Source organism: Mus caroli, unplaced genomic scaffold (assembly GCF_978045245.1).
Source record: "Mus caroli unplaced genomic scaffold, Mus_caroli_1 scaffold_3, whole genome shotgun sequence".
Taxonomy (NCBI): Eukaryota; Metazoa; Chordata; class Mammalia; order Rodentia; family Muridae; genus Mus; species Mus caroli.
This window is the reverse complement of record NW_028227258.1, coordinates 60488166-60503301: the sequence shown is the minus strand read 5'-3', so window position 1 is coordinate 60503301 and position 15136 is coordinate 60488166. Positions and strand designations below refer to the sequence as shown.

The window sequence follows — 15136 nt, the reverse complement described above, 5'->3', positions numbered from 1 at the left end:
ATAAAACTGATGAACCCTGTGACACTATTAGTTCCTCAAGCACACTCAGTGTTTTAGTAAGCATATCTTTAAAAATATTTCTGGCTATCATCCCAATTCTTTTTCCTTACATTGGAAATAGATTCTCTTCTCACATTGATATATCATGATTATGGTTTCCTTCCCACGTTCACTCCCATCCTGATCCACTCCCATTCTGTGTCTCATTAGAAAAAGAACAGGCTTCTAAGAGATAATAAGAAAAACTACCATATGGGATCACCCCACATTCTTAAGGTCACACACAAAGAATACTCCCAGCCAAACCCATCATACCTTTAAAGTGTCAACATAGAAAACCTTCACAGTGCAGTCCAGCAAAGACACAGCCAGCAGCTTTTGATTGGGAGAGTAGCTGACACACAGGACGTCCTCATCTAGCTGCAAGGTTCGAGTCTGCTTCACAGAAAGTCTGCCCAGACAGCATCAAGAAAAAGTAACACAGATGAGAATGCCAGACAGACAGCTCCAAACCTGACACACAAAAGCATGCAAATCAACGGTTCTCCACTTCATGCTAAAGCCCCACGCAAGTTTCCCCTCACCTCTTCTGGGTACTATTTTTATCTGTCACCAACTCAAAATCCCAGAACTTGACAGCTTTATCAGCGCCACCTGTCACAAAGCCACGCTGAAAATCAAATGACACTTCAGTTAAAAAACATTTCAGCACAAAAACTTTGCTAAGTACACACATACAACAGTTAAAACGTTTTACTGAATGGTGTAGGACAATTTCAGAAACTATGCCCACCCCGGACTACTTTTCCGCTAGCACAGATCTCACTTGAGAATGCCAGACAGACTGACACCGACAGACATGATCACTGAAGTCCTAGGTAACCTCCTCTTAGCATCGTGAAGAAAAGCCTTTAGGGAAGAGTGTGGAGTTTCCTTCCCTCCTTTCTTTCTTTTTTCAACTTCACCTAAGAGGGCAGAAGTCACTTGAATTTGCTACAAAGCAGTAAGATTAGCTTTGTAAACAAGAACAGTCTGTCTCTAGAGGTCATCTCAGGAAGGTATAAACCACTCCTGCAATGTGTCTGCTTCAAATGCCCTTGCGATGGTTTTCCAAATCAAGAAAATCAACTGCCGTCTATTCAGCCCCATCTCATAGCAAAGTATCCATGCGTATTTTATACTAAGCGACATTAGCCACTCTAATATCTTTTTTCCAAATATATATACTTCCAGTGGATAAAGGATTGCTATTATCGAGAATATTTGGATAAAGCCAAAGTACTGTCAAAAACAAAACAAAACAAAAACAAAAACAAAAAACCCCAGCAAACTCACAATGTCAGAGTAGCACCTGCATCAGTTCCCCTGTAGCTCTCCAGTGGGTAAGGCACCATGAGCACACGAGTGATAAAGACTTACTACAGAGTCATGAGACTCACACATCGGCTAAAGAATTTCCCTAGTCATACTAGACTATGGAGGGAACAACATCGTGTATTTCACCCTCTGCTAAGGTGCTAAGAAAACTTTCCCCTCTGTAAAGTACCACAAACATTGTCTAAAAATAAGTCATGCTAGCGCTGGAGCGATAGCTCAGCAGTTAAGAGCACTGGTTGTTCTTCCAGAGGACCTGGGTTCTATTCTCAGCACCCATATAACATCTCACAACTATGTATAGCTCCAGTTCCAGGAGATCTGACATCCTCACATAGACATACATGCAGGTAAAACACTGATGCACATTACATAAATAAATACATCTTTTAAAAACAGAGCCATGCTGCTGAGGATGAACAGCTGAACAACTCAAGTTTGCAGTAGTAGCTGTGCATACTACAGGTGTGTGAGATGATATGTTTGTGAAATCTAAAGATCAGACCTAGAGGGGGCTTTCTTTAATGCAATCCTGAGAGGAACCTTTTTTAGGCAACTAAACTTGGCAGATCTAAGATGTACTCAGAGTGCAGAAGCCCAAAGCTTTAAAGCCCGGTGCAGTTACCTGATCTGGAGAAAGAGACATGGACCACAGGGCTCCATCATGGGCAGCTATTGTCTCCAACAGAGTGCCTGAGGCCAGGTCATAAAGTTGCAGATTTCCTGTCTGGGAAAGTGAACAAAGTTTTAAGGGGCACATCCACAGACGTCATTACTCATGCCTGAAGTTAGAAAGCAATAATTTGGGTCAACTGTTCAGGAAATAAATCCTGCCTAAATACTTTCTGCATTCCGTATCTGAAGACATACTGTTCCCAATGAAACACCTAGTTAACCAATGAGGGTGGGACTAATTGCTTTCATACACTGCTGTGGATAGTACAGCCTTACAGATCTTGATTCTGCCTCTTTTGCTGGTTCCATATCACAGCCACAGACAAATCTGAACAGTTCAAATGGAAACTTAGTAGCCTTTAAATTTCACCTATGCTTTACATGGACCACTCAAGCCTATTGTCACTGCCTAACAACTCTCCTCACTGGTTTTGGTTTCTTCTTTTTGCAACACACTGACAGTGACAGCCAGAACCCTTCCATGACTCTTGCCTAGATGTCTGTATATGCCACAACCCCGGAGTCAGCATTTAACAGACACTACTAACTTCACAAGCTTCCATGCCACATGACAGACAACAGAAGCAAGGAGACCTAAGCCCCAGGCTTGCCTCTTTCTAACTCTATGACTGACAGAAAATTCATTTCCAGTAATTTGCTTTTTATAAAATGGAGTTTACATCTGAAAGATGTCACTAGGATCACAAGAGCCAAGTGCTAACTGCCTTGCACCATCTCGGCCAGGAAGTACACATTAGTCTTATAGGCAGTCCTCAAAGCAATCCACAAAACGCTTTCCTAACAACATACAGCACACACACATTTGTTGAAGGATGGATACAAAATGAGTGGAATTTTTAACTGAAATGTTACTTCCAACGGGACCTGGAACAGCTTCCAACATTTTATACTTCTTGTTGGACAAGAAATAGCCACCGTGGTCTGTTGGTTTCCTAATAAAATGCATGCATATTTGACAAGGGATGAGGATGATATATACTTGCAAAATATTCTTCCAAACACCCCACAACTAAATACAGTGACACACTGAGCACAGCACAACTCTTGGGAGGATGAATCCTAACTTTGAGGCAGCCTGGGCTACAAAAATCCCTGTGTGAGGACAAAGCCATCCCCCATAAACCTTACTGCAGCTTGTTCTCACTGCTTGCTTCTGCTGTGACTGGTCTCTGCTTATTGTGCACTCCAAGGAAAGCAGGTTCAGAGCTAAAGCGGATTTTCAAAGGTTGCAAGGTCACTACGTGGCAGAGCCCTCAGGAGGACTCTACGAGTCTCATCATGGCTGTGCAGGTGAAGCAGCATTCTCTACGTTTTGAAAGATAAACTGAATCCAAATCTGGGTCTGCTATGGCTGTCCCCAAACTGTAAGTCTAAGACTGAAGACCTGGTCAGCTTTGCTTTATATTGCCATGTTGGGTCAAACCTGGAAATGTTATATTATTTAATACTATTATATCTTACCATCAATTAAGTCTAATTACATACATTTATAAGATACATGTAAGGATGATCATCAAAATGCTGATGGCAGTTACCTCTGTACATTTAATTAAAGTCCTTCTTTGTAATTTGACATATGGTTTGATATTTTTTTAAACAAGGAAATAAAACTTTAAAAACATCAAAAAAAGCCAATAAACTATTATCTAGCTCTATTATATTAATTGCCAATATGCTGTTAAAAAATCCAAATTCTCAAGGGTCTTTTGAGATGCTAAGCAGAAAAGGCCAGGTTTTTACCTTTGTTCCTATGACCACCTGCCTATCGCCGGGAACGAAGAAGGAGCAGAGAGCATATTCACAAGGCATGGTACGGATACACTGCAGGGTAGACCTATGAGAGAAAGGACATTAGAAGTCAAGTGTTTCAATGCACTGAGCCACACAGTGACATGACACAAGACAAGTCAAGTCTAACTCTTACCTCACATTTATCTCAGTCAAGAGGAAAAATGTTATTGACCAAAGCTGGATTTCTTTGGAAAGGAAATTCACCATAAAGAAAAGAGATCATACAAAAAACCAAAGAGCTGGGCGTGGTGGCGCACGCCTTTAATCCCAGCACTCGGGAGGCAGAGGCAGGCGGATTTCTGAGTTCGAGGCCAGCCTGGTCTACAAAGTGAGTTTCAGGACAGCCAGGGCTACACAGAGAAACCCTGTCTCGAAAAACCAAAAAAAAAAAAAAAACAAAAACAAAAAAACAAAGAAAAGAAAAGTGTTGACCAGGCTGACCACAGGGCCCAGTCTCCAAGGCCTAGGAGAGCATAAAGAGTTTCAGGTTGAAATGGTGTATCTTTACCAACATCTGAAAGTTAATTTCATTATAATTATTTTATGTGTATGGGTATTTAGCCTGGACCTGAGAACACATAGAATAGTCTAGATGGCTCCAGTCTTTTCAGAACACAGGGAGGCAACATCATCAGCTCTAAAGCATCTGAATTATTTGAGGTCTAAGGGAAAAGGGAAGAATGAGAAATAATGTACATTCTGAAGGCACTACACAATAACAAGGGGCAATGACTGTATGTTTTCTTCTAGCCAAATGCAGCCAAAGCTCCAGATGAAAGAAAAGCTTGACTTATTCTACTCCAAATTTTAATTTTAATCTTTTCATTTTATTTATGGGAAGAAGTAGGCACACATGGTCTTGCAAGAGTGAATGTTCTCTTTCCACTGTCTGGGCTCCAGGGATCAACTCAGGCCTTTAGTGGCAAGTACCTTTATCTGCTGAGGAGTCTCACCAGCCCTAAACCAAAATTCTAATCTCCTAATTCAGCTTTGTAAACCAATGGCCAAATGCACCAACTGTATCTTTTGACTGAATTGTATTTAGATTCTTGAGGATAAGAGTCAAAAATAAGAAGTATCAAAAGTGCTTCAAAGGAAAGACAGCCCTACTGGATAGAGGTTCAGAAAGCACCAATTCACAGACCTGTTCCAGATCTTAATGGAATCCGCTGCAGCTGAAAGCACAGCTATATTATCCGAGCTGAAGGACAAAGTGCGCACATCGCTGCGGTGGCCTCCAATGGTGATCCTGCTTGTCCTCACAGGCTGAGGGGCTGGCAAGGACGCATTGAGCGAATACAACTCCACCAGATTGTTCTGCAGCAGGAAGACTGCCTTTAACTCTCCTTGCGGTGAGTGAATCAGGTCAAAAGATCTGCATGGACGAGAAAGTCAACACAATTGTTGCTCGTTATATTTATGGGGAGCTACTATCTTGGCTCATGAAGCCAACATTTTCTGGATGAAAAGCTTAGTGTTCTAAGCCTACAGTTTAAGCACACACACACACACACACACACACACATATTTAATTTTTCTTTAATAATGTTCTGAGTATGGAACAGCAGTGGAGCACAGGCTCTAACCTTTTCACTACTTTTATTTCTTTGGCTGTGTAGTGTGTATAGTGTATGGACCAGAGCATGAGTGTGGAAGTCAGAGCACAACTTGGAGGAGTCAGTTCTTTCCTTCTACAATGTGGGTCCCAGGGACCAAAGTCAGGCTGCCAGGACTGGCAGCAAGCACCTTTACACCTGCTGAAGCATCTCAGAGATCCACACGCACAGGCTCCTTTTAAAGTAAACAAAGAAAAAGGGAAAAAAAAAAAAAAAAAAACCTTTGGGCTCAGCTCTTAGTTTTGACATGTGCTTTGTTTCTGTGTTGTGTTGTGTTGTGTGTTATTTAAAATACTTTCTGACAAAGACCAGAAAGTTTTCTTAATTGGCAGACTGAAGGAAACAACAAAGGTAATAAAAATGGACCCGGGCTGTGACTGACAAGATCCTCACCTTCACCTGTAACCCACACACAGGCTGGCAAACACTGGGACAACGCAGGGGTGCGTGGTAGCTATTTACTCTAGAGCACTTTGACACTAACTCTTCACTCACTTGATCTTGGCAGAAATCTTGATCTTGGCTACCCGAAGGATCTCGTCCTGCAGCGTCATTGAGACACTTGTTTCAGGGTCCTCCTCCTCATTGGCAGAGTTCAACCTAGAAAGGGACACAACCAACGCTTTACCAATCACTCTTTCCGGAACAGCCTCGCTCTTACTGAGCCACACTCTGGTCCGGGGACAAACAAGTGGAGTGATTCTCAGGGAGTGGCCTGGTCACAGGGTCATTAGAACTGACTGAACAGACTACAGGCCACTGAAAGTATTACCCTTGATAACAGATTCAGAACGTAACAGGCCCATAACATCTCCTGCAATAAGTCACTGCACTGAAGCATTCCTGAGGGACTTCTCTAACTCCAGAACGTTCTCAAACAAGTCTAAGCTACAGTTAGCCTGACCCTGACATGTGAGCAGAATACTACTCAAAGCATTTGCCATCAGATGACTTTAAAAATCACTTTTAAATTTGATAAATCACTCATTAAAGGATTTCTTTCTTTTGCATTTGTGTGTTTACGTGTGTGGCAGTAAGACACCCATGCAGGATGTCTGTTTTTAACCATGCTCTAATCTGAAACAGTGTCTCATAGCAAGCCTCGGAGTCTCCTGTCCCTGGGTCCCTAGCACTGGCAAAAACACAATCCCGGGGTGCCTGGCTTTAAAAATCTGCAATATACTTCTCTGTGGGTCTTAGTGCAACTCAGAAATGTGTTAGGAATAAAGAAGTACGAATTAGAAATTCAAACTTTGCGGGGTACTGGTACCCCACAAATCCTCTAGCTTTTAGTTCAAACAGGTAAGCAAGTAAATGTTTCCTTTAAGTTACCGCTTTTCTGTAATACATGGCTACCCAGGATGTTTTACTACTATTAAGTTTATTTTAAAAAACAAAACAAAACATACCTTGCTTTCTTTCTAGCTTTCTTTAGCTTCTTATCCATTTTCTTCTGAACTTCTGCTTTGGAAAGAATACAAAATACTTCTAATACAGAATCAGTTCCCTAGAAAGGCAAAAGGCAGGCAGTTTATAATTTAGCCCATACCAGGTAAGAACTGAACAGCAACATATATTTGTCTTCCCATACTGGCTGGATCACAATTAATCTCTGGGTTTATGGTCTAGAAATTAATATACTATTTCCTGCTCAACATTCTTTGAAGGCCAAACAGAACATGCACCTTTACACTAATGGAAAAGCCAGCATTTAGTAAATGGCTAGTAATAGTAAGTGTAGTTACTTTCATGATGTTATAAATATTGTGCTAGGACATCAGACACTCAGAGGAATATATACTACATTTTAAATCGTGTGTGTGTGTGCACGCAGGCGTGCATGTGCATCTTTGTGTCTACATCTGTGTATCTGTGTGGGTAGGTGTGTGCACAGGCCACACCAGTATGATCACACCTGCTAAAGTTGAAGTGAAAGGTGGCTGTGAACTGCCCAATGTGAATGATGGGATTGAAGCAGAGGTCCTCTGTAAGAGCAATGCTGGTCTTACCATTAAGCCATCAGTCCAGACTCATATTCTGAATTATTACCACAATCAAAATAAAATTCCATGCCCACAGCTAATCATGAAAGAATGAGTACTGAGAAGGAACACTCTTACTGTTTTCTAAGCCAGTACTCACGTGGCAAGCAAGAATCCTGCCTGTCTTGTCCACGGCGAGGTTCACAACTCTGTCCCTTCCTTCCCGCATTATGGAGCCAGCTTTTCTACACGAAAGTATGCGCTACAGCAAGAGAACATGGAGGTGAAATGTCTGTCCTGTTAAACCTCCAAAAAGCTAATATATGCAGGTGACACTCCCCCCCCCCCCACATACATAATGATCTCTAGAGATGCCCGTCTGTCCTGTTAAACTCCAAAAAGCTAATATATGCAGGTGATAACCCCCCCCCCCCCACACACACACACATACACAGTGATCTCTAGAGATGCCCATCTGAGATTCTGTTCTTCCCTGCCCTATTACTTAGCCCAATGGAAGACACAAAGTGGATTACATCTTCAGATTTTTCATCATCTGCCTCAAGGGTGCTGTCCTCTGATTCAGGTGTGTCCTGTATTTCAGGACACGCTTTGATTTTCTTGGGCTCTGGTTCTTCTGGGTCATCAATCTATTTTATAAAGATGGAAGAATGAAAGGTCAAATGTCTCAGGAGATGACCTTTAACCCCAAAGACCTAGAATTCTCTCCTTTAACCACTTACATCTTGACTAGTCACCTCTGATAAATTTCTTCAATGTCGGGAAAGGTAAGAATTTATTAGAAACTGGCATACATACAACAAAGCATTGTTCATTATACTATCTCACTGACTTTCCATAGAATGAAAACCATATACAAGTAGATAAGAGTGCAAAAACTAATGGCTCAACTCTTCCTTAGCTTCAAAATTTGTAGGATAAAAGATATTCTAGAAAGAAAGACTGCCAATGGCAGAGGCACACTAAGGTATATTACAGTTTCTCCTTAAATGCAGAAAAAGCCATCATAATGGCTACTGGCTCTATGACTATATAATAACTCCAACTAAGCCTAAAGTTACAATCACCCCATACACACATATACACATAAGTTATATGTGTATATGTTTCCTGGGATTTTATCTGCATACAAAAATGCATGTATCCTACATAGATGTTGTCCAAAGAGAAAGGCCTCTAAAATTCACCCACATATGCCCAAAGGGCCAGGAATACAAGGCTAAAGTGCAATAACCTGAACAACACTATTACCAAAAGCTGTAAGCCTAAATCTTCTCCTTCCAGCTCAAATAAACCAGGGCAATGAGTGCTCAAGGAGGCAAGTCTTTGTTTAGAAGTGTTGCAGGTCACCAGTGTAAGAACTCCTATTACAAATCAGAGTCTAAAAGGGGGGGGGGGGGAGTGGGGGGAGCGTATGGGGGACTTTTGGGATAGCATTGGAAATGTAAATAAAGAAAATACCTAATTAAAAAAAACAAAACAAAAGACAAATCAGATTCTAAGTCAATAAGATGCCGAACTGTGAAAACATGCAATTGGCCATGATCCAAACACAATCATTACCTCCTGCAGATAGGCGATGTCCCAGGCTCTCAGCTCACTGTCTGCAGCCCCAGTGATTAGTCGCTTTTCTTCTGAAACCAGAACCAAGCCCCACACCTAAGAATAAAAAAAGGTTTAATAGAATTACTTTTTAATACTCCAAGTGACACAATGGAGTTTCTCTGACATTTCAAATCTTAGAAAAAGTGTATTAAGGCAATTCTTTCAAAATTGACTAAGAGAACCACTCTTCCTGAGGGGAGGAGAGGTGGCCTGTGGTGATACCGTTCATGAGGTACTAAGATTTTTCTCTACACCCTTACTGCCCTGTTTAGATAAAAGCTACTCATCACAAAACCACAGCACAATCCATGACTCTGGGTCTCATACTTGTTTACGGAAATGTCTGGCAAATAAAATATACCTTATTAATGCCTACTGCATAATTCTCAGCCTTTAGCATCCAAGAATTAAACAGCAGAGACACAGCAATACTGCGGCCAGTCAATTCACTTTCCACTTCATTATTACAAGTCTGTTTTTGAAAGCCTCATCTAAAGGGAGGCAGGAATATTTAAATTATTCACTGAATTTGGCTGAATAGATATTTTCCAGGTATGAAACTATCCTTTTGCTGAATGTAAGTTACTGGGGAAGGCACTGTACACACAACATCATTAAACATCCCTATAGTTATGATGGCTATTCTTGGTAGTCAACTCAACTACATCTGGAATTAACTAAAACTTAAATGATTGGGTACACATGTGAGAAGTACTTTTTTCTTAATTAAATCATTTGAAGTGGAGAGATCAACTTCTACCAGGAATCTTTGCAGTGGATGATGACACCTTTAATACAGATCTTTTGGGGTGAGAAGATGCATGTTAATCTGGCCATACCTTCTGCTGGCAGCCTACATAAAGGACATGAAAGAAGGAAGCTAGCTCTTTCTGTGCCCGCTTGCTCTCCCACTCACTAGCAAATCCATTTCTTCACTGGCATTAGAGCCTACTTCTTCAGGATTCTGCTACTCATGGACGATCAGCTGAGACATTCAGGCTTGTGGACTGAATAACTAATGGATTCTTGAACTTTCCATTGGCAGACAGCCACTTTTAGACTAGCTGGACTACAGCCTGTAAATTATTTTATAATCCCCCTGTCTACATGGATGTCAACATTCACTCTATACAATCCTTTCCTCTAAAGAACTCTTGAGTAATATAACAGTCATAGGTGAGTCTAACTAAAATGATGAACCTGATCAGAGGTTATAAGCCATCCAAGGCTAGTGTGTATTAGACCAAAAAAGCAACAACTGTTTCAATGGCTGGCACTACTTCCTCCCAGCCAACCTCAGTGTCTCTCAAGACAGGGCACAGATCAGCAAGCAGTAAAAAGAGCCCAAGAAGGCTGGAGGTTGAGAAACCATCCTTTGCTTTTTCATTCTTCTCTGGAGCCCATGATGCAATGCATACCTCAGTTCGGTGGCCAACCATTGTTTTGAAGCAGTGCTGGTTATCCAGGTCCCACCACTTTACCATAGTATCTTTCCCACTATAAGAAAAACCAGAAAGAGATTTTTACTAGGAAGAATTGCTAACTAACAGGTATGAGAGTAACTCGTTTGTTGTTTTAGAATACTAATGGTAATGTTGGAAGCTATTCTACCTTACTGTTTATCATAATAAGCCAAGAATCCCAACTCTCCATGTGGCCGCTCAACCAGAAGCTTCATTCTGTACACAACACACAATTTAATCGCCTGCCTTCCTCCCCCAACTTCACCTTAAAGCACTGGCATTCTGACTGCTAACCAGGAGCATCTCAGAGCTCTCAGCTGCAGTCATCCACATCATCAGCTTAGGTTTGCCATACTGAAAACGTGCTCTCTGTGGTCTCTAAAGCCCAACTGCTCATCCAAGTCTGTAAAACCCTGGGCACGTCCTCGGACCTGCATTATTCAGTAGCTTCTCATATGGCCTCTTGTCCCATTGCTGGCTTCTCAGTGTTACCAACACTGAGGTAACTTCCTGAGAACTACAACGGTTTTTCTAATTACTGCCCGACAAACCCTATGATCTTAGTCTCCCTCAGTAAGTGAATGCCTGGGTTATATTAGACTGAACCATATGAAACTGGTAATATTTGATCACTTTTGACATAACAAAAATAAAATTTTCAAATGTATCAACCTAACAGATGTCCATTAGGCCTCTAAAGCACGTTTTTTTTCCTCAAAAGGTATGCTTCAAAACACACAGGTTAGCATTTTGCAAAATGCTGTAACTCAGTGTATAATACTAGCATCTGAGAGGCAGAAAGTAGGAAAGCTGGCAGCTAAAGCACACTGGCTCACAACCATGAGGACAGCGGGAGCAACGTGCAAGGAGGCCGACTCCTCTTCTAACTCAGAAGTCATCAAGTCTTTACCTTGTAACCAGCAGATTCCTTTCTCGGAGAAACAAAGCTTGTGTGACAGCATCCTTGTGTCCCTTTAGACGGTAGAGGCCACTTTCATTGATCACATCCCAAATAATAACATCTGTATCCTTGAGGGACAAAGTAACACACAAGAAAACAAAAATTCTTACCACAAGAGGCTAAATGACAAGAGATGGGGCTCAGTCACCATGAAGGCGCTATACTGCCTGATACAGCTTGGGGTTAGATGGCAGTCCACCCTTCATCCAGGAGTACTGAGCAGAGACTTGGTTTGACATTGCTCTAATTACATATGCATGAGATCTCCAGGCTACTGCTGCATGAGAAAACAGAGCGCTCTAGATATGGTGTACCAGCCACTTGGGAGGAAGCTGGACAGTTCAGTGAGACTCCACATCAAAACCGCAAAACACAACAAAGAGGAAAAGAGCCCATGCTAGGATTCAGCTTGAAACCATCTTTTTATTTAATGCACTTTGGTAGTTAATTTTGCTGTACTCTAGTTTCTAGTATTACTATTTAAATTTCATATTTTACATAAATGAGTCATCTCCAATTTTGTTACTATAAAATACGCAAAGTTGAAAATTCACATGCATATATCTTTGTGCATCTGTCTTACTACAAATAAATAAATAAATAAATGCTACAGTTTGATGTTCTTGGTTACAGGAAGTGGTTATTTTTACAATTTTAGATTCACACTATCATAATAATCCTCAGATTATATCTATCTATAGAACTACCAAAGATCTGTATGAGAAGACCGGCTTCCCAGCTGTGTACTCTGAGTAGTATCACATTTCTAAAACTGCCTGCCAATTCTCTTCCTTCCATGAAGAATGCTTGCTCTTCATATCCAACTTGTTTTCCTGACACTGCTGATATTTTTGTTTCTTTGAGATGGGGTCTGATATAGCCCAAGCTGGCCTTGTTTTCATGATGTAGCTGAGGCTGACCCTGAACTTCCACCTTCAGCCACCATCTCCAAGTATTAGATTTACAAGCACAGGACAAGTTTATGTGGTACTAGGGACCAAACCCGGGAGTTTCTATATGCTAAGCAAGCATTCTACCAACCAATGCTAATTCTTCTCATTATCTGTGTTAAACAGTGACACTTCACCTTGTTTCTTTTTCATCAATGTTATCTTCTACATGTTATTTGTTTTAACATCTTAATTCACAAGTCTAAGAGGTAGATGATAGTTTTTTATTAAATATTTTCTGCTTTTCTTTTTATACTTTTTTAAATGCAAGAAGTTTAATGTCTTAAATTTATGATTCAAATCTAAAAGAAGATCTAAAGTCAATCTTTTCTTCACTGTGGGTTTTGGTTTTTTTGTTTGGTTGGTTGGTTTTTGGTTTTTTGAGACAGGGTTTCTCTGTGTAGCCCTACTCACTCTGTAGACCAGGCTGGCCTCAAACTCAGAAATCCGACTGCCTCTGCCTCCCAAGTGCTGGGATTAAAGGCGTGCGCCACCACTGCCTGGCGTGTTTTTATCTTTTGAGAATTTCATATATTTTTTATATCCTTCCCCTGAACATTCTGAGCCACCCAACTTCATTCTCTTTCTCCTTTTAAAAACAAACCAACAACATAAAGAGCAGCAACAGCAAACCAGAGCCTGATATGTGTTGGCCAACCATCCCAGCATGGGGTCTGCCCAGAGCCTGGCTGATATAGCCAGTGTCACTCCACTGAAGAAAACTGATTTTCCTCTCCCAGGGGCTACAATTGCAAATAGTGCATTTCCTCCTCTGTGCTGGGACACAATGATCTTTTCTTTGCCTTCTTTGAGAGAGGGTCTCACTGTGTATCCCCAGAGACAAAGCTTGGCTGACTGGCCTCTACTTCAGAGCAATGCAGGTGCCCTGAATCTTGAGTGCTGGGATTAAAGGCATGCACCAGCACACCTGGCTTTAACTCATCAACCTTTAAAACAGATTCATTGGCAAACTATGACCATCTTCTTTTCTAACCTTCCTGGTTATATAGTTTGGGGTCCCTCTTCCACAGTGATAGACTCCAGAGTACCTCTGTGTTATTCTTTCACACCACAGACTTTTATCAGAGAACAGAACAGGAAACAAGTAGAACACTCCCTCATGCGCACCCAACTCCCTCATGCGCACCCATCCTCCTCACTCTTTCTCCCAAATGTATACTAGCTTGGACACAGAGAATCCAACCCATCTCGTAGCACAGTTTATGAGAATAATCTGCTTCTATATTAAGTGTGAGAAACAACCCTGGGCACCTGTCTCTGAGGCTCACCTTAGACCCAGAAGCCAGCCTGCCTCCTAGCTGATCGTACTTTAAGCTGGTGACAGCTGCTTTGTGTCCATTGAAGGTTATGTTTCCTTCACCACTGAGGAGGCTGAAGATTCGGATGGCTCCATCCTCATAGCCAACAGCTAGATGCAGCCCATCTGGGGAAGGACACAAGCAAGTGACTTCTTGTTTAATCCCCTGAAGGATAAGGATCTGAAATCATAAAGATCAAAACCAACTCAGAAGCGTGAGGCATGTAACAAGACAGTAGCACGGGAATGATCTCAGTACATACACATATCAACATATAACACATACACATATCAACATATAACACATACGCATATCAACAATTTCCAGTCACAGATACACAAGGATAAAACTCGAGAAGCAAAGACCATGAGCTCTTCAAAAGGCAATCGTGTCCTCTCAAGCTTGGTACTGGTGTGGATGCAAATGATCCAGGAAATGAGCTAAGTTACCAACTTTGTATCCCAGTGATTTCTGATACAGAGCTATACACTCATCCTTGCTTTAACTCAACCTACAGTACTAACAGTTTCATCCCAAGAAGAAGCTCTGGGTAGCAACAGGTTTCTATATATTTATATCTATATGTATTTCATCTCACCTCCTGGGAGTCACACAGTAAAGAGGGATAATTTATCTCTCTGTGCTTAGCAAGAAAGGAATAGCTTCTGTCACAGTCAAAGCAGAGTGAAGCAACCAATGAATCTCATCAGTTATGGTTAAGAGAAGGGCTGCACAACACAGTAGAATGACAGTCCTTTGAAATCCTACTGCTTTACAACTGGCTGTGAGAACAAGCAGAACATAAAAAGTAGAACCGGTCGACAAAAGTAGAAGTTAATAATGGCTAAGAATAATAACCCATGGAAACGAACACACGCATCTAAGAAGCAAACTCCTGCTTGGCTGTGACTTTCAGAACACAACAGAATTTGGTACAAGCCGTCTAGAAAAATAAAAGGGAAGTGATCTCTTGGGAAGCTCACACACAAATGAGTGCAGGCAGGTTGGCCAAGGTTCTCTCACTTCACCCTTCCAAGAGTCGGTGTCATTTAACAGTGTCCATTTCTTATTTCTGACTTACCTTCTCGCCTTTCCTTAAGTCCCAGATAAAAACGTGTTCACAGGCGGGTACTGCCACATAGCGTCCTTTCTCACCACGGAGTGTCACAAAAACAATGTTACCTTTTTGGCTGCCAATCAAGCCAAAGACAGCACTAGCCACATAGCGCAGATACTGTTTAGTAAGCCCCATGTTGGGCTGTCTGATGGCACAGGGAAGGCAATCTGTGTAAATAAACAAAATTCAGTTTTTGCAATACAATGACTCTACACAGCTAACAAACAGGAACCGTTTTTTT

At 41.4% G+C, this 15136-nt stretch overlaps 1 protein-coding gene across 2 annotated transcripts in view; it reads right to left on the bottom strand.

The window, feature by feature from the left end:
- The window catches only part of Wdr3 (WD repeat domain 3), a 30887-nt gene that overhangs the window by 14508 nt on the left and 1243 nt on the right, over positions 1-15136 (bottom strand). The window contains exons 2-15 of one of the 2 annotated variants that reach the window (XM_021157135.2): positions 14860-15062; positions 13749-13958; positions 11459-11577; positions 10504-10582; positions 9044-9139; positions 7996-8109; positions 7620-7721; positions 6887-6984; positions 5973-6077; positions 5006-5236; positions 3811-3904; positions 2000-2101; positions 585-670; positions 316-451 (exon numbers count right to left, since the gene is read on the bottom strand). In XM_021157135.2, the coding sequence (XP_021012794.1) occupies positions 316-451; positions 585-670; positions 2000-2101; positions 3811-3904; positions 5006-5236; positions 5973-6077; positions 6887-6984; positions 7620-7721; positions 7996-8109; positions 9044-9139; positions 10504-10582; positions 11459-11577; positions 13749-13958; positions 14860-15030 (1743 nt within the window). In that variant the 5' untranslated portion in view covers positions 15031-15062. Of the gene's footprint in view, positions 1-315; positions 452-584; positions 671-1999; positions 2102-3810; positions 3905-5005; positions 5237-5972; positions 6078-6886; positions 6985-7619; positions 7722-7995; positions 8110-9043; positions 9140-10503; positions 10583-11458; positions 11578-13748; positions 13959-14859; positions 15063-15136 lie in introns of those variants that run through there. The other variant, XM_029474902.2, reaches the window with a different exon arrangement.